At 33.8% G+C, this 19,134-nt stretch overlaps 2 protein-coding genes across 4 annotated transcripts in view; one reads left to right on the forward strand and one right to left on the reverse strand.

Moving 5' to 3' along the window:
• Window positions 1–517: 517 nt before the first annotated feature.
• The window catches only part of SPR (G protein-coupled sex peptide receptor), a 338,586-nt gene continuing 319,969 nt past the window's right edge, over window positions 518–19,134 (reverse strand). For both annotated transcript variants that reach the window (XM_076131649.1, XM_076131648.1), the window contains 3 exons: window positions 13,905–14,005; window positions 3,430–3,568; window positions 518–1,972 (listed from right to left, as the gene is read on the reverse strand). In XM_076131649.1, coding sequence (XP_075987764.1) covers window positions 1,424–1,972; window positions 3,430–3,568; window positions 13,905–14,005 — 789 coding nt within the window. In that variant the 3' untranslated portion in view covers window positions 518–1,423. The remainder of the gene's footprint in view (window positions 1,973–3,429; window positions 3,569–13,904; window positions 14,006–19,134) is intronic.
• On the forward strand, window positions 10,125–12,202 carry LOC142984210 (uncharacterized). 2 transcript variants are annotated; one of them, XM_076131650.1, is made up of 3 exons: window positions 10,125–10,249; window positions 10,847–10,948; window positions 11,320–12,202. In XM_076131650.1, exons 1-3 carry the CDS (start codon window positions 10,214–10,216, stop codon window positions 12,070–12,072), a joined length of 891 nt encoding a protein of 296 aa, XP_075987765.1. In that variant the 5' UTR covers window positions 10,125–10,213; the 3' UTR covers window positions 12,073–12,202. The 2 variants fall into 2 exon arrangements, with proteins under 2 accessions (XP_075987765.1, XP_075987766.1); XM_076131651.1 differs by having other exon boundaries at window positions 10,847–10,933.

A 19,134-nucleotide genomic window follows, 5' to 3' on the forward strand; every position in this document is an offset into this window, starting at 1 on the left:
TATTTCAGTTTTTAACGATTTTAAGGTTTTTTTTATGAAAAAAAAACTCTGTTAAAGTAGTAGAAATAAGTTGCATATCAGAGCGCTAATGCACGGATTTTGTTAATTATAATTAATAATGCTGTGTTTTTATAAAAGAAACTATCTGTATTATTAAAAATGCCACCGCCAGCAGCCAAAACTTGGTCGCTGATGATCTAAATTTTTAATTAAATATGTACACTTCCGTGGACCGCAAACCTTGTATTCAACCGGCTCCCTATTATGTTGTTATTTTGGTTATAATAGAAATACTTATCTTTAACGATGAATGAACTCATCGTAAGAAAAACTTGCATGTCTGAAAGCTCTCTGTGCAGTTCTAAAGTCTTCAATCTGCAGTTTGCTAACATAATGTACTCAAAGCCTAAATTGTCTTTCAATTTGAGAGAAGACCCTGGCAAGTAAGGCCTCTAGTGGACATAAATAAAACAAGTAGTATTATACAATTTATTTATTTAATTTAATATAATATGCACCTAACATAATTTTCAATTCGCCATGGTCCGAATCAGTTTACAAAAATGTTTACATTTTAAATTATTTCCATCTATGTCGCTGTAAAATGAGGGTAGAACGAAATAAAAGCACGATGACGTCATCATGCATCGACATTATCTCGCCCTACCCTCATGACTATCAAACTATGTATTTAAGCGTTACAAACATCTGTATTACATTACAACATAAATATTTAGTACCATTTTATTTATTATATATACTTACACAATTTACACATTTAACTACGATTTTTTTACAATATTTTTATATAAATTTACAAATATTTTATAAATTATTTTTTTAATTATATTTTTTCCATAATAAAAGCACACTGAGAACGTAATTAACTTTTTAAAAGTATATTTCGTATATCATTTACAATATTTTATACTTTTTCGAAATGGGGGCTCACCATTTGAGGCCGTGAGGTCAGCTAATCAGTTTAAAAAATATATTTAATTCTAACGAAAAAATATTTTTGATCAGGTAACCGCACAGCCGCGAAAAAGTACCAAGAAATTAAATGTAAACTTTATTTTATACAAATTGCAAAGTATAAATGCAAATAATATATTATTCTAGATATTTATTACACATAACTAGTTTGTATAAAGTCTAAGTCACGTTGATTCCCTACGAATGTTATACATTACATTTAATCTTAATTTCGTAGAAAATAAACGTCTTATTTTATACATTTAATATAAAAAACTTGTGCTTTCGTTTTGAGAGAAGAAAATAACAAATCTGTCAAAGAAAAAAAACAACAAAAACAGGTAAAAACCTTCGAAAATCTAGAGTTAAATCATTTGATATGTTCTAACAGTGTAGAGAAACAAAATCCAATAATTACTTAGACTAGTCATAAGATATTTACAAAACTTTACAGCACAGTTTCATTCGTGCAAGTCCTAGGTCCATTTACTAGGGAATATCTACTAGAACCTCCATTTTTCCTACTAGTGACCGCTCCTCTAATGAACAACTCCTTGAAAGTCTCACGGAATTGCCTGGACATGCCGCAGTAGATCGCAAAGTTAATAGGATAAGAAACTAAGATGAAGAAATTAGTGATCAGAATCAGTATATTAGCAATATAGTAATCTAAAATCTCAACAATAGTACTTGAAATAATATGAAGAATAGTGACGACAGCCACAGGAATTTCTACCAAGAGAAATACCGTGACGACGACGATTAACATGAGTGTGGTACAATTTGAATCCCTAAGTTTCCTGCATTCGGATTTTCTGTTTTCTTTGAAGAGTCTCTGCCTGTTGATCTGTGCGGTCCTCATGGCCCTAAAGAGGAGGACGTTGAGGACCACGAGAGATGTGCAGGGGATGAGATGAACGAACAGGACTCTGAAGCCGTAGTACGAGATGAAGTACACGTCGAGGGAGATCGCGTGCACCCATGGAGCCATCTCGATCTGGAATAGAGAGAAAATAGTATATTAATGAGTGTTGGTGAGTAGAAAGATGCATGGACACAGTTTTAAGACAGCATAAGTTGGGTATTTTGGCTTATATTAAATGTTATAAGCCTAGGTTAAAATATTTAAGTGTTTTCAAACATAATCATAGGCTATCAGCTATATAAATGAATGGAATAATGATTTCTATGGTCGCAAATGTTTAAAAATAAAGTAAAAAAATTTAACGTGCGCAGTAAAGGTTTTTTTAACGTTTAAATGTCAATGGAAAAAGAATAATATGAGTACATTTTCTTCAAAATTGATAAGATTTACCTAAGTAATAAAATCAGCAAAATGTCCCAGATTTTTTCATCAAAATATACCATTTCAGATTATCTCGACAATCTAGTGAACGGCAATTGGCCGCAATTTGTTTCCATTTCAAAAACTGGATAATACCTAATGAGGTACCTTTATAAACCGATTTGTTGGTCCCCCGGGAGAAGGTCGTAAAGGTTTATCAATCGTTAATACGCTTGTCGTTATGGAAGGATTGGTAAATTTAATCGAACTTACTTACTTATGGTTGAATAGAGAGTTAATAGTGCGTGGGATGATTTTAAGTGATTTCCTTTATATGATAGTAAGAAGGTAAACATTTTGATGGTTCATTATTTGTGTTTTCTAGTTGATTAAAGTTTAAGCCGATGGAATCAGTTTTTGGCTTTGGCCAGTTTTTTCTGCCCTAATATTAGTGGTCTCGTAAAAAATATTTTAATTATGTAAGCTTCGTTATCGAAATTCGGCTAATGTTGAAATTTACAGACAATTATTTAGTGTGTTGTTTGTCTCGAGCAAATAAAAAAAATGAAAATTATTTCCTACACATATTGCTATCGATTAACAAACATTTTTCATTATTTGAAAAAAATTACTTATTTCTCAACATGGGTTAGGCGTTGATCAGGTTTTCAAGAATATTCTTGATAATTCTTCCATTGCCGATAATTAGAGCATTAGAAATAAATATTATAAGTCGTTTGGTCATGACTCTGTAAACAACCTATTTCAAATAGACTATGTAAATGCTCTAAACGCGTTTGACATCCAAGTATTAAATCAGAGCATGTTGTTACGTTGTGTTATGTTGTGAAGCGTCGCGCGACGTCTAATATATCGCACGTCACTCGCACTAATCCACACAATATGTAATAGTGTACGGGACATGCGAATTTCTAGCATTCAATATGAACTACATTTTGAAGAATTATACGTTTATTTTCGTTTTAATATTAACTGCTTAGGTACGTAGCCAGCGACACCGCCATGGCGTCCTAGTGAGGCAGGGCTCTAAGCCAAGTGGTGGACCCAGTGAGAATGCTAATGGCGCCATGGCGTCCTAGTGAGGCAGGGTTCTTAAAGTAAGGCAGAAATGGTCTGAAGTATTAACTTTTGTTTGTTTGTATGCTTACCCTGCAAACCTCTTCAAGGTGCCCCCTCCAGACGGTGAACTGCGGCACGTAGCGGCGGTCGAAGAACCTCGGCAGCTGGTGCAGGAACGCGGCCACGCCGATGTACACCAGGCACTTCATCACACGAGGCATCGTGCACCTGTGCAAACGAATATAGACTTTGTTACTATGGAATATAGTGCAAAATAACTGGGTAACACCCAGCTATTTTGTAAGAGTGAATGGAAATAGTTGGCCAGATTATTTTGATTTAAGTTAGAGGATTGTTTTTAATGAGTAGAGGTAAGGTGTTGGGTTTGTTTCCCAGTTAGGGTATAGTGTTATATTGTAAAAGAATAATGAAAATGGTATTACACGATATGATTCAATGTTTGTGTTCTTACTCTTTATTATATTAAAATACTGACAATGTGTTATACTTATTCTTACTATATCTGAATGAGAAATTTTAAAAAATTTCTTAGGTTTTATAAAGACTTCATAAAGGCTTAAGTAAAAATATATATATACTTAAAATCAGTACATAATAAATCAATCCGATGAAAAAGCAGCAGCAGACCAGACCTTCTTGTTTAGACAATTGACATCCAAATGAAAGACCGACTTACTAAAGACTACAGAAAGATATTTACTAAAACGAAATTATTCGTAAATCAACAAACTAAAGGAATAACACTACGCCGTACACCAACGTATTGCGTAGGAGTTTAATACGATATATAGTACTAGAACCAACACGATTAAATATAAATTGATCTATATTCCAAGGTTGTTTGTTTATTAGAACTTCTTAAGATCATAAAACCTACGCGAATAAGATTATTTTTAACGTAAAACAATAATCGGTAATACAATTCAAATGTCATCTGTCAGGATTAGGGTTAGTAGAGGAACCATATTGATTTAGTGAAAATTGAGACTGGTGTTAATTATTCGTAGGGTATTTTGTTATGGGCTTGAGGTTATCAATAGCATACTTTATTAATATTAATAACCGCTTCTTTCGTTTCTGTTCAGGTACTTTTTGTAGTATTTTGGTTTTTACGATTAAAATCTGTACATTATGAATGCGAAAGTTTGTGATGACATTCGTATGTTTGCAAAAACTTCTGAATAGATTTCAATGATATTTGAACGCCAGATAGTTAATAACCTGAACTAACATAGGATATATTTTACACCAGTAAATTCTCTCAAGCGATGGAAAACGCAAGTATTAACTTATCAAATATAAATGTGAGACTATCTATTAAACTAAATGCTAAACCACAGAATCAATTTTTATAAAATTCCTCATAAAGATAGTTTAAAAATAGGTGACTTATTAAAATACCTTTGGGTTTAAACAGAAGTGTAAGCCATGTCAAAGGTCTCTCGGGCGGCATGAACAACTTTGACACTAGGTTGACCACTAACCATACGACAAACAACAACAACAGAGGACGACAGTTTATACGCAAGCGATCATACAATTTTTGTTCGGGTGTCCCAAGTACTTACAAAATATCTGGTCACATGAATCAATAGCAATGTTCTTCCTATCTGACGTCTGAGTGGTGATGGAGAGTGGGCGAACGATTATGAGGCTCTGACCCCGATCGAGTGATTACTCAACAATGTGTCAGTTCGTTTGTCTAATCACTGCTTAATGTTTATTGACAATCATATTAAGATCAACGATGGGCACTTATTAAAAGCTTTTTGACCGATTTTCGAGCTGAATTCGGTTGGTTCATGAATAGAAATGGCGATTGAGCATATTATATCGTTTTTAAGGTTTATCTCATAGTAAGTCTGAACCTAATATTCAAATATTCAAGACGGGATGAAAAGTATTTTAAATTGCCAAAATGCAATATATCGTCTTTTATACGAATCTTTTATTTGTTTTAAAGAGAGTTCTTGTGTCGCGGGGATTTTTACGAACATACAAATAACGGAATCAAAGTAAAACCAGACCCGGAAAAATAATTTGTGCGGTCCACAAATAATTGTTCCGTGTGGAAATCGAATCCACGTTAAGAAGAATTTATTAAGTAGGTAGTATCCATCCCTTAAATCAACTTGATATTTTTTTTGGTAAAAATTGATATCAGTCAATTGACCTTCAAGAAATCAACATCAAATAAAAAGAGTATAACCTTCGTATTTTATATTATTTGCACAATTTTGATGTGACGTCGTAAACGATATCCGAGAAAGTTGGAGTGTCCCCTACGAATATTTTTGTCACTGTTTATTGCTATAGTTAATTAGTTTTGATTGTGATATTATGGAGAATATATTGATATTGACTGAATCATAAAACTGATGATATTTGTAAGAAAGTTGAGGTAAAAACTGGGACTGCATGTGAAATTTTGCACGCGAAAATAAATAAAAATATTGAATTTAATTAGGGAGTTTTATGTTTTGAAAATACTTATTCGGTGTCTTTGCTATTTGAAATAGGGTGGTGTAAAAGGAAGGGAGATCGTTGCCTAGTAGTAGAACATTTAAACAGGCTTAATAAAAATGCATCCTGGTTCTGTGTCCCAGTATTTAGCAAAAGCCTGTTTGTTCCCTGGGCTTCAAAACTCTTCTGTCACCGGCTGCTACAGGTTATCCTTCTAGAAAAGGATCTTTATCATCGCGTTATCTCTATTAGAGATCAATCATGCACTCCTTCCTATTCATAACTTTTAAACTCTCGCGTTGCATGTTTAATGTATAATAGAATACGGGAATTACTCAGCCTGCGACCACAGCGAGTGCAACCTGCACCGAAACGTTAGGCATTTTAAGGTAAAATGCGTCTCCTTCCCATTGCTACAGAAAATGAAACGGCGACGGCAAAGCATATTTAAAACAATCTTATACATATATACAGCTCCTTTTTAATATCTAGCGCTAGTGAAATATGAAAGTCATTTTTCAAATGTTTTCCTTCATAACTTAGAATTAATATCTGTTGCGTTAACAGTGGCAAAGTAAATATAATTTCGTTGGTTCGCGCAAAAGAATGGATTACATAAAGGCGACGCCTTAAAAGCAATTTTAATGAAGTTTTGGTTCATTGTATCGCAGTCTGCTTTTACATTGATATTTGTTCAATATTTGAAGTACTTATCCTATAGTTACTTGTACTAGTAAATCCCCGCGACTTCGTACACGTTATAAGTAAAAGTGTCGTATACAAAAATATCTCAGGTTAAAAACTGTCTGCATGTTAAATATTTAAATATTCTATCTCTGATCAATTTCATCAAAATTAATGCAGTCGTTTTTGTGTGAAAGCGTAGCAGACATACAAACATTGCATACTTCTATCTGCACAAAGTTTCATGTTTGTAATATTTCTTAAAAGTTAAATGTGACAAAAGCGTAACATCTGTGGAAACTTTTTAGGCTTAAGTTACAGATTTATTATTATAAACCTATTTTACCATAATTATATACCGTTTGGTTGCCAAAGAATAAATAAATAAACGTTTATGTGAAGTTTGTATACAAAAAGGAATATATAGACTTTATTATTCCTATTTATACCTTTAAATAAGAAAGTACTACTGATGTTTTATAAAAAACGTGTGAAAAAAAAACTTTTTTCCCTACTTTCTCGAATAAATTTCAGAATACTATGACCCACTTTTCGACCTGTCATATACACTCCAAACTTATTTACCTATCGAAAAAAACTTACTTAACCTTCCAAAGGCTAAATAAATCTTTTCAGCAAAATCCGATTTCTAGAGTCAATGAAAACGTAAATATTTTCAGTCAAATTAATTTTAGTATAACCTAGTTCTAGCTTATTGAATACGACCTATTTGTAAAGAGTTATAAGAAAAAGTTATATTCATTTTTGTTGCTTAATGACCCAACAAAATTGAATATTGGCAACAAAAATGAATATAACTTTTTCTTAAAACTCTTTACAAATAGGTCATTTTTGTAGCTTACAACCTTCGAATACTGTAAGAAAATATTCTTATTTATGATATTTAAATACTGTTCCGTCTGAAGCCCAAATTAATTATGACTGTTTCGTATTGTAAACGCCGGAAGGATACGCCTAGAGAGACACCTAGAGAGCAAAAAGGTTAACCGCCGGTCCTGTATAACAACATGTATGGAAGTGAATGAAGTAAGGAAAGTTTGTTAGGATCATACCAAGTAACATTCTTTGGTAGAGACCAAAGAATGCTACTTGGTATAATGAAAATTACTGGTAAATTGGTATGGTGGAAATTATGTATGTCTTTTGGTGGTCTAACATAGAAAATAACAAAAGTCTGACTACTACTGTTATAAAGATACAAGTTTCTTTTCATGATACAATTATATGGTTCTGGGAGTCAACGGTTGCTTACACGTTTCACAAGCCAAGAAGTACTGCTTCGGCTTAAAATGTGAAATTGCAGATGGCTGATTCACAAAAAATAAATAGCCTGTGTCCGAAACCACACAGTACAATGGTTAACGACCACCATAAACTGTCAGAAACCCTCGCTCATTACTTCATATTCCACCTTTCCTAGACCGACAAAGTCACTCCATTAACTTTAAATATTCCCTACCTTCGACCATAGCGGGTGACATTACCATTATTATGAAAAATATCCACAAAAGGAGGCCGGGATATATTTTTTCCGCACAATTTGCGTTGCAGGGGTCTGAAATTAGCCGCCTGAGCCATTGTTCGTACCACAACGAATGGATTAAGGGTCTTTCCTCGCGTCTGCTAAAGATTTACCTCAAATATTAACTGGGTTACTTTGTAAATACGAGTATTTATGGAAATAGTTTACTGTGAAGTTAAGTTCTATTAGACTAGTTCTATGAATTGACTTAAACGTCCACTAGGATAAAGATCAAAACTAGTTTCGGTTACTAAAACATTTTTTCTCTCTCCGTGGAAACGTTTATTTTGAATCATAAAATCGAAAATATGAAAAACAATAACTAATGTAATTTACAATTTGATATCTGAATTAGTTCGTTTCATCAATTAATTGGTATCTATTAATTACGTAGTAATCGATTTTAATTGACCACGAATTTTCGAATGTGGTTTCCAAACTGAAAAATCGCAATAAAAATCTGATTTTGGAACGAAATATGATGTTGGGAAAATCCGTAAACATTGAGAAAAAAATTTACAAGAATAAAAAAATACTATTACAAATTGATCAGTTGTTATTTTTTTTGCCCTCTGCCTGACACACACAAACTCGAATAATAATTTACCGTAATTTATTTACACCTGACTTCTAACGTAAACATTTCCGTGTAAATTAAAAATAGTTTTTACAACATTTTTATGACATTTGTGAACGGAAAGCGTACTGACCGAATGTTTTATGTTTCGCGGTATTTCGACTTGTTTATGTTTCCACTTTTATAACTGAAATAGTATTGCAGGTACGTGACCAGGGGAGCTCAACTGTTGGTTGGTATTCGATGGGGTAGTCAACCTTTTAATAAATTAAATTTTACGCCTATATGTATAATTTGTTTCGTGTTATGAGGAAAAGATAAAACGGCAGTCTGTCAAATAAAATTTGCACGTGTCTTCGAAAACGTTGACTATATTTTTGATAAGGGATTGACCGTTATATCGTCCTTACAATATTTTTATGCAAAATAATGAAAATTGGCCACTTGTAAACATGGTTGCTTTGCAATCGCAAAATACGAGTTTAGATATCTTTTGATACTGTGTTATTGGCCGGAATTAGGCATAACACCAGGATCGTAACGAAGCTAACCAAAAAAATATATCATAATAAGTTGAGCCATCGAGTGGCAATCGCCAAACTGTGAATACTTCATAATGCCCCATACATACGTGGCCCTGACGTAATAAAGAATAATAATTTATTTCAACGAATCATTTTATAATAAACGACCAGGCTGTTGACTTATATAATTACTAGAAAATAATGCAATAATATTAAATATTCGTTATCGCACTGAAGACATGTTTTTAATTTCGGATTGAAAATATTAATTAAAAAAATAATTTATCGTTAACACTAATTATAAGTTTTATCGAGGTAATTTCACAGTTAATTTAACATGACAGTAATAATAATTAAAATAGGTATGAGAAAACTTGTGGTAAGTTTGGAATGTGTTATGACGTATAGATTAATTCGTTAACGTCTAGAAATTGTCTCTATGGCCCGAGTGTGAGCGTGATAATGAGGGCTCGGGTTCGATTCCCTGGTCAGGACGAGCGCTACAAAGCTTTCCGGTTTCTGTTGAAATAGTAGTCAGTTGTGAATGTAGATCGCTGTAGGCTGGCTCCCTATTATATGGGATACAATTTTAAACGGCGAAACGTATGTGTATATGTATACACTTTCTGCTGGGGCTAAAAGTAAAAGTTTTTTACGAACCCGCAGCATATTTCAGGAAATAATCGTGATATGGGTAAACTTTACTTTGACCATGTAAATTATGTATTTTTTAGGTTACATTTTTACACAAAATGGTAATTGAAGGGTCTCATGAAGTATGATTCATAGAGTTACATTGTCCGGAGCATAATTAAAATAGAAAAATATTAATATAATAAGAACAGAGTACAGTAAAGTAAAAAGTAGGTATAGATAAAAAATCCTAACAATACTGGAGTTTATTATGAAACGAAGTGTAATCTATAAAATGTTCACGGCACATTATAAACTAATTAATAATTCCTGTTTATACACAAAACGATAAAAAATACTTGACGCTTAATTTAAAATCTAACATAAGTATTTAAACAGTTATTTTGCGAAATAACTCAGACATTAAAATGGCGGTATTCATTGCGTTAACTTGTCTATTAATTGTAAGTGTGTTATTTTTAATTTATATTTGTGTTCTGTTATTTTGGTTATTTATTTTTATTTGTAAATGTCGTTGCCACCGTTTCTAGGAGTTAATTTTAACGTACAAAGGTGAGCCACGTCTCAGCAGCGTATGTTTCGGGAAAATGATTTCTACTAAAATTATTAGGTATTTTAAATGCAACTTTCCATGGGTTATTAATGTATCAATATTTGTTAGTTTTCACGTTTAAACGTATTGGACGAAGACTCAGACAGTTTAAAACTAGAATTAACATGAAGGATATTTTATGCGCGGAAAATCTTTTTACGTTTACGAATTTCATGTAGAAGCAGATATTATGTATTGACATAAAACGTATTCCGTAAAATCGGGTTAATTTGTTGAAAATAGACAGATTTTAACCCATCAATTGTACCTCTGCAACTCACGTGCCTGCTCTCGACTTTTTGAACATTAATGGGTTAAATTTATGACTATCATACGGAAGATTTTAAAAAGATTCAATATGACACATACGATACTGACACGTCACGCGTACCAATACAGCCTCTTTCAAGAATTAAACTTGAATTTTCTATAACAAGTGTAATTTCAGGTGTATGCCCAGGCAGCTCCAACAGTAAACATACGTCAGAACGATGGCATCGGAGAGAACTCCATCGATACTTTGGAGGCAATTATTGTAAGAACTTTATTGGTAATAGCTTTTTCAATGAATTATCCACAGGTGTTGAAATTACGGGGAATTTTTCTATTACTCTTTACAAGTTACTGTACTTTATACTCGAAGATGATATGTTTGCAAAGGTAATCGAACCCACTATTTGCCGTTTCTATGTTTATTGTGGATGCAAAGTAGCGTCCGGATCGGTTTTTGGAAATATCTCAAGAAAAATGGAGTTTATATAGAAATAAAAAATAAATCTAGCACTTGAACAAGCAAACTTGCATGCTTTCGAGAGGACGAAAAACGGTCTTTCCAGCGCCTGAGTTTCTGATCCTCACTGATCGCCCACACGGAATTATAGTTAGTCAAAAATTAAAATCTTATTTTGGTTTTATTTTCAGGAGGTCATCAGGCACTCTAGTTTGAACAGAGATGAATTAAAGATATTGAAAGATGCTGTGTCGCAAGTGTACTATCAAACTAGTAACAAAGACGACTCGGAGAGTTCAGAATCTAATAAAAATAATAATAATAAAAACCGCTACAGTGACGAACAGGATAATTCTTATAACAAAGAAGAAGACAGCATGGATGAAAATTATGACGATCAGAATAATAACCAAAATAAAATAGACAACTCTTACGATGACGTCAACGATCGTGACGATAATCAGAATAATAACTACAATTATAACGATCGTGATGAAGAGAATCAAAATTATAAATACAAAAGTAACGAAAACCAGAATTATAAATATAACGACCAAAATCGTGATGACAATAGTGACGAGAACCAGAATGATAAATATTATGATAAAAATCGTGATAATAATAATTATGAATTACAAAATGATAGTAATAATCGCGACGACAGTGAACAGAATGAAAAAGACCGATATAATTATAACGACGAGGACAGTTCGGACAATTTTGGCGAAATTACAGACAGGCCTGAATACATTCAGAAGAAATTCTTCTCAGACGAATCGGACAGTGATGAAGAGGATTTCCCTGTACAAGTACCCTTCAACTATTCGAATAGAGACCACAGACAGAAACACAAACATTCAAATAGTGCAAAAAGAAATAAAAAGAATAATGCAAAGAATAAAAAACAAAAATCTTCTCGTTTCGTCGCTGCGGGAAAGAATTAACTATGAGATAAAATTATTGCAATATATTTAATATTAAAACATTATAGGCCTAAGAACACCTGAGAAGATTTTATATAAATTGACAGATTTCGCTGTGATTACATCTATGTAGCAATAAATTTAAAGGCCAGCCAATTTTTTATTTGACCTATGCAATATTACTCTATCATGAATTCAATGGACACAGAATATGCATAATTGGGGCGCGTTGTAGTTTTAAGTGTCGTTGCTTATATGTTTAAATGGAGGTGTTCACATATAGAACGACACGACTTACTGTCGTCTACGACATTTTTTTGCAGTGATGACAGATTATCGTGACAGTGGGGACGGCTAGATACGACAGCCACTAAACGATATTTTTTTTGACGACAAGCAATCGTTATAATGGGAACAGCTAGAGACGACAGTCGTCCAACGATAAATTAATCGTTATGACAAAATAGGAACGCGCCCTTAGGCTTAGGGTGTAAAATCAGTAATAAGAAATAATCTATCCTATAAGCCCTCAAACGATCTCGGTCGCCTTTCTCAGTAGCCATATATTAACTATCATCATAATTAGTACCATCAACTATACAGTACTCTACGTCATTAAGTGCGTATTCATCAAACAGATATTTGAAGAGATACTCATGTTCATACATAATGTATGTATGAAATGAATGTTAATTGTGCTATATTTGTATGTCAACTAGGTATTAGTTTCAGTAAAGCCGCGTTGAATGGTGTAGTATATACAAAGAGAATAGAGTAATAGCGTTTGAAATCATGATCAAAATGGTTGACTTTTGAAAACTTATTAGGCCTAAAATATAAACCACTCAGGGATCTATTCAAACACACACACCATCACAGCAAACCAAACATTTTCTAGTTCTTCCAAGACTTTTAAGAAACTAATTAAAAATACCTATCAGGCATACAAGGTTTTTTATTTAACCCTCAAGCAGAGTCTATTTTTGTAAATCTACCATAACTTCAAGTTTGTGGCAGGTTTGCCTTGATTTTTAATCCTAGAACCTCGCTTTTAATAACTTTGACGTACCCCCGGTACTTGCCTCCGGTTTCTGAGGTACATTTAGCGGTAGTCTATCTATTCAATAGCGTTAAAGCTCATATAAAAATGACAGTTTGCTAACGGCATTAGTAACTAGTGTCAAAAAGTAAAAGTTCTTCCCTGAATAAAATTATACCTATTAAGTTACGATAAAATAATATTGATAAAGTTTTAGTTCCTAAGCGTAGCGTAGTTTTAGTTGTGAGGTACATTTTCTTCGCTATATAGCTATTACGACTGGCATTTGGCATTAGATATATCATCGGCCGGAAATTAGTATCAGGTTGTTCATGTCCAAGGCATTTGATTTCCGTCTGTCTGAGTACCTGTCGTGTGTGTTAGTATTATACCGAAAATGTGCTTTTTGGTGTAGAAGTGACCCAAATACTTAAGATATGTTATGCAAGATGACTGTTGTGCATATGATAGATGCCGTTGACGTTTGTGGCACAGTGAAAATGGCAGACGCGTAACTTGCACGGTTTTGCGATGTTTCTACATTGAAAAAATATTTGTGTACTTGGCCACGGTCTTCTCAAGAAACGATAGAGGGGATGGTTTAGGTCTTGATTTCACCACGCTGATCAAGTATGGGTTGAGAATATTGTAAGCCCTAAAGAGCTTTTTTAAAGATCTTTTAGGTATGCAAGGTTTAATCACGATGTTTTGCTACGAATACATACATAACTATAGAAAGTCATTAGAAAGCCTGAAAAATTTTACAAGAAGAAAAACAGAAATTAATACTTTTTAATAAATAAAATAAACTCACCAAGTCCTAGCGACGGGCGCGTGGCAGACGTAGATGTACCGCTGTACCGCTAGTGCTAACGTTAACCAGATGCTTGCCGTGTGGAACATCGCTGGAATCACCTGCACAACAACGAGAAATAACTCATTAAAATATACCTAATATAACAAAATAAAATTTTGTTGATTGTCATTATTCAATAAAAATACTTAAATGTACCTAAGATGTGCCAAGAAAAAGTCGTTGAAATGATTAATCCGTGAGCCCGAAATTTAAAATTACTTTAAGTAAATGGTTCCGGTGAAAGATAGTAGGGGCTTTTTCAGACATCGATAGCTACATAGGCCGTAGTAGAAAATCGCCCTTCTGATCATATGTCTGAGTAAAAACTGTTTGCACCTTACGCATACACCTGGACCTTCTAATAAGACATTTAATACACTTAGCAGAAAAAAAAAACGAAAATTTGTATTCCTTTTAACCAATTCCTAGTCAGCAGAACCAAATGTAGGAACTAGTATTAAAATAGAAACTATTAAAACACAAAGGCTCACGCAGGACACGAGTTACAAAGACACATCAGACAAAGGCTCAAGGAGGCAACTGCACAATTTCCTGAGAGCGGCGCGTCGCTGCGACGGGAAATAGCCTTCAACCCGAGAGACTACCTGTGCACTGTCCTCGCGGTTACCAACATTATATTGTACACACACTCGCGCAACTTCGCTTGCATAAGAGAGAATGGGTCAAAATTTTCCCCGTTTTTGTAACAATTGTAACTGGTACTCTGTTCTGGTAGTAGCGTGATGATATGTAGCCTACAGCCTTCCTCGATAAATGGGCTATCCAACACTGTAAAAAAAATTCAAATCGGACCAGTAGTTCCTGAGATTAGCGCGTTCAAACAAACAAACTCTTCAGCTGAATAATATTAGTATAGATTTGTGTTACTATATGCCATCGCTGCTCCAGTCAGCCTGCGACCACGGCAAGTGCAACCTTAGCGGCTTAGTAAGCGTAATAAATAGTCAGAAATAATTTTATGCGAGTTGTTTAATTTAAAGAATTCTATGCCAAGTAACTTAATAATTCTTTACACATAACTTGACAATTATTTGCTCGACATATAATCCTAATCTAGGACCTTCATAAACAGCGCGCTTTCATCAAATAATTATACATTATATTACATGAAAAAGACTGTCTACATTTTCACAGCTAAAACACTAAAAAGATTTTCACGAACATAACCTTAAAAACGATTAAACAAAATCAAATACAGACTACTGTTCCTATAACATATACTACAGCACCTAAATTATACATGCTTTATATCCGATCACTAATATGAACCCATTACCCATACAATACCGACATAACTAGATAGATCAGGCTTATCGGTGGAGGGCCGAGTCACAGGCACAAAGGAGCTACCTTCATGCTACATAAAGGATTAATACCGGGTTCTAAGCCAGTAAGCCGCTCCTTGTTGCGATACGGCTTACGACTAACGATTTTAATGCAGGTATTAATTATTAATATTAGTATGAAAGTCTGGTTATTGTTTGTGCATAATTACCTAGCATATATAAGGTATTTCTTCAATTTAAAATGGTATATTTTCAATTTACAGTATGCTCAAAATAGTGGAGGTTTTAATAGGCAGTCGCTCCATGTGAAATACTTATTTTTATATTGAGCATAAAAAAAAATGCAATGCCTCTTCGATTTTATGAGTCTTTTGAAACAATGACTTAACAAACATCAATGTCCCATTACTGGACAGAGCAGCCAAAGAATTCAAGACTCCTAAAACATAGATCTAATGTTTATAAGTTCGAATTTTACACTCCTAAAATGATGTAATTTCGTAAGACATCAATACACATTTTAATGTATTTTTATGAATGTTATGTATATACTAAAATAATACCCACTTCAGACTTGAGAACGTAAGAAAAAGCTGAAAATACTAAAATGTCTGACAACAAAATAAAACCTTATAAAACTTAAAACAAATCTCGTAAAAGTGTTTGATTAAATCAACATCAAAATTTAGTCAGCAGTTAAATCAACTGCAAAAACAACTTAAGTGAAAAGCAAAAAATAAATTGCGTTGTTGAAAACAAAATCTGTGTAAGAAAACAATAGGAAAAGATCTTTTGAAATTCATAACGTTATCCCTTAAAATGGGGGCTCAACATGCAAAAATTTTATCACAAACGGGTTTCAGTTCCGAGGCCAGTGGTACAGGACTCTGAATACTTCTTCTTATCGTATGGTTAGTGGTCAACCTGGTGTCAAAGTTGTTCAAGCCGCCCGAAAGGCCTTTGACATGGCTTAACGACTGTTATCTTAGTAGACAACAACCGGGACCGACTTTTTACGTGCCCTCCGAAGCACGGAGACGCCCAGTTCAAATACCACTATGCGGTCACCCATCTATGGAATGACCGCGCCAGGGATTGCTTAACCCACAGATCGTTTACTGACCGGTGAGCGCAACTGGCTATGGGCGCCTCTGAATACTGAAAAGCGGCTAATAGAGAATAATGAATTCTTTTCGCAGATAATCGCGACTTGAAGGCAAAGTAAGTGGGAATTTATGATACGTAGTTTGGGAATTGTGGATGTAATGACGTGATGTAGTTGTTTCTGAAGAATTACATCTGCTTTTAGTGTTTCTGGATAAGTGTAATTTACCATAATAAACATAAAAAATGGAATTTGAAGATCAATCGAATCGTCGGTTATTTCGTGTTAGTGAATAGTCATATAATATGACAGTAGTCGATTTCAGATTACTTTCTTCGGTAAAGCTTATGTTACAACAATTCAGGTCATTTACATTGATTATGTTTATTTCGTTAATATTGTTGTTTACAATAACCATAGTATAAACATATCGAATTTCGCCTGTTTCATTTTGGCCTTTAAACTCATTGCAGTTATTACTTTTGATCCATTTTAAACTCGACTATTGCAGCTTAACACTATGCAGACATAATCCCATTGAAAAGTAAATTATTACGTAGAACTAAATATTTCAACGACAAAAAACACATCATCTACATCCTCGTTTGTCTGCCACCCGGATTCATAGTCACAAACTCACAAACAGTCCGTCTATTACCCGACAAACTTAAATTTACAGTCGGCAACAGCAAGTCTACAAAGTCTCATAAAAAAAGAAACCGTTTTAAACAGTAAAAAGAACTTGTTTTCCCTTCTGCTGCGTTTGCTGGAAACTTTTGTGAGCGAAAATATCGGATTTTCAAGAGCTTTTGAAAGCTGAAACGCGATCGGTTTGGTGTTCGGATGCATTCACAGTGGGGCAGCCGAGTGAGAGGTGTAAGTCCGTTTTATAGACTTTTTTGTGAAGTGCAATGTCGATGGTCTTAGTTGATTTGTTTTAGGCTACCGTATGAGTGGAACTGGGGTAGAAGAGATTGCTGGACATTAAAATATTTGATTTTAGTGTAGGTATGTACATAGTTCAATAAAAATAAAATTAAGGGAATAAGATATTTTATAACGTCACAACGATACGAGCAGAGAACGAGGCGGACACGTGGTTATATTCCTGGCAGCAGTGAAAATGTCAGTAAACATTTTGAAGGATTACAAGTTCATTTTATCTGAACTCGGGAATTGAACCAGATCTAGCAAGCTACTTCTCTTCAATATTTTATAAATTTTATTTAGCTACCTTTTATGGAAGTAAGGCTACAATACGTCTGAATAAGTTGTAATTGAATATTGACAGTTGTAAATCTGCTGTCATTTAATCTTCCGGATAATTTATCCAACACTAATCTTAAAACCGTAAAACTAGCCTTTACTATTTTGCAGCTAGATAAAGACCGTTGTAACTTCGTCCTAAGCACTGAAAGAGTCTTTGTGAGATACCTTTGAACGAATTCATTTCGTTTCTTTTCTATCTGTTACAAGAATTCAAAGGAATGCTAGTGTTCTACCAACTTAATTTCTCTCGATTTATTGAGTTAATTTTAAAATACTGCTTTTGGACGAAATGTGCGTCCTGATTTTACTCGGACGACGGTCCGGAAATTTTTACTTAGTACTCAGTTTAGAATAAAAATGTCGCTTGCGTATATAAATAAAAATATTTTGTCAGGTAGTTATTTTAGAACCCTCGGGAACATGCATGAGAGGCAAATGCTTAAACCACTCGAATATCATCGCTTTAATTTTGAAATAAATAAAATGTAAAATAAAAAGCTTTGGTCATACATTTCAGGTACGTTTGTGTTACATTAAATATACGTGTATATTTTGCATTAAACCAAACTACCTCTTTCAAAAGCTAAAGAAAAATAATACCTCATTTGTCTGATATATCCGGATGACCGGGTTTATAACCCGGGTAAGCCCACTTTATATTGATATACAGCTACCATCTGAATTTCAATACACAATAGCTTCTCGTCCAAACCGATACCCGGGTATTGTTCCATTCGGCATCCGGATATCCGGCCTTATTATCTTTTAAATTACGTAGTATTGAAATATAATGCCGGTAATCTTTTTATAATTGGTTTCGTGAATATTGTTAATATTAATATGGTTGACCGGTTTATGTGTTTAACCCGGACAATGTTCGTGTATGACATATTAACCGGGATATGTATGAACCTAACATCTGTCAGACACAATAATATAACTTTGTTGAAACTAAATTATGAATCAAAATGTATGTTAAGCCTATTTTGTTTTAAGAGCAGTGATAGCCGAGTGATATAAGTTGTTAAGTAAGTTATACCTTCCACGCAAGTGGTTGCAGGCTCAACCCGAGACAACACACCAATGACTTTTATACATTTATAAAAATATGTGTCAATTAATGTGATGGATACAGGAATTAACGCGAAAATGATTTATGCTTGACAGCCAGTCGGCTAGTGACCTCAGTATAAGTGTCATTCCAAGTTACAATACTATATAATTGTCAATTAAATATTCGTTTCTGCCATCAATTATTAATTGATGGCAGAAACGAATATTTAGAAAACTAACCCAAAACGAACTCAATGGCTTTCGAAAAACCAGAAACATTTTTGCATTTTACTCAAAAAACTCCTCAAATAACAAACTATTTCAAAAAAATTTACAGTACATAAATACCACAGAAACAATAGTCAGTTGACAATGAATCCGGTATATTTAACATGAATTATTCGTGCGACTAGTATAATCCGCTGTGGCAATATGGCGGGTTACTGTGCCGTGA

This window comes from Anticarsia gemmatalis, chromosome 26 (assembly GCF_050436995.1).
Source record: "Anticarsia gemmatalis isolate Benzon Research Colony breed Stoneville strain chromosome 26, ilAntGemm2 primary, whole genome shotgun sequence".
Taxonomy (NCBI): domain Eukaryota; kingdom Metazoa; phylum Arthropoda; class Insecta; order Lepidoptera; family Erebidae; genus Anticarsia; species Anticarsia gemmatalis.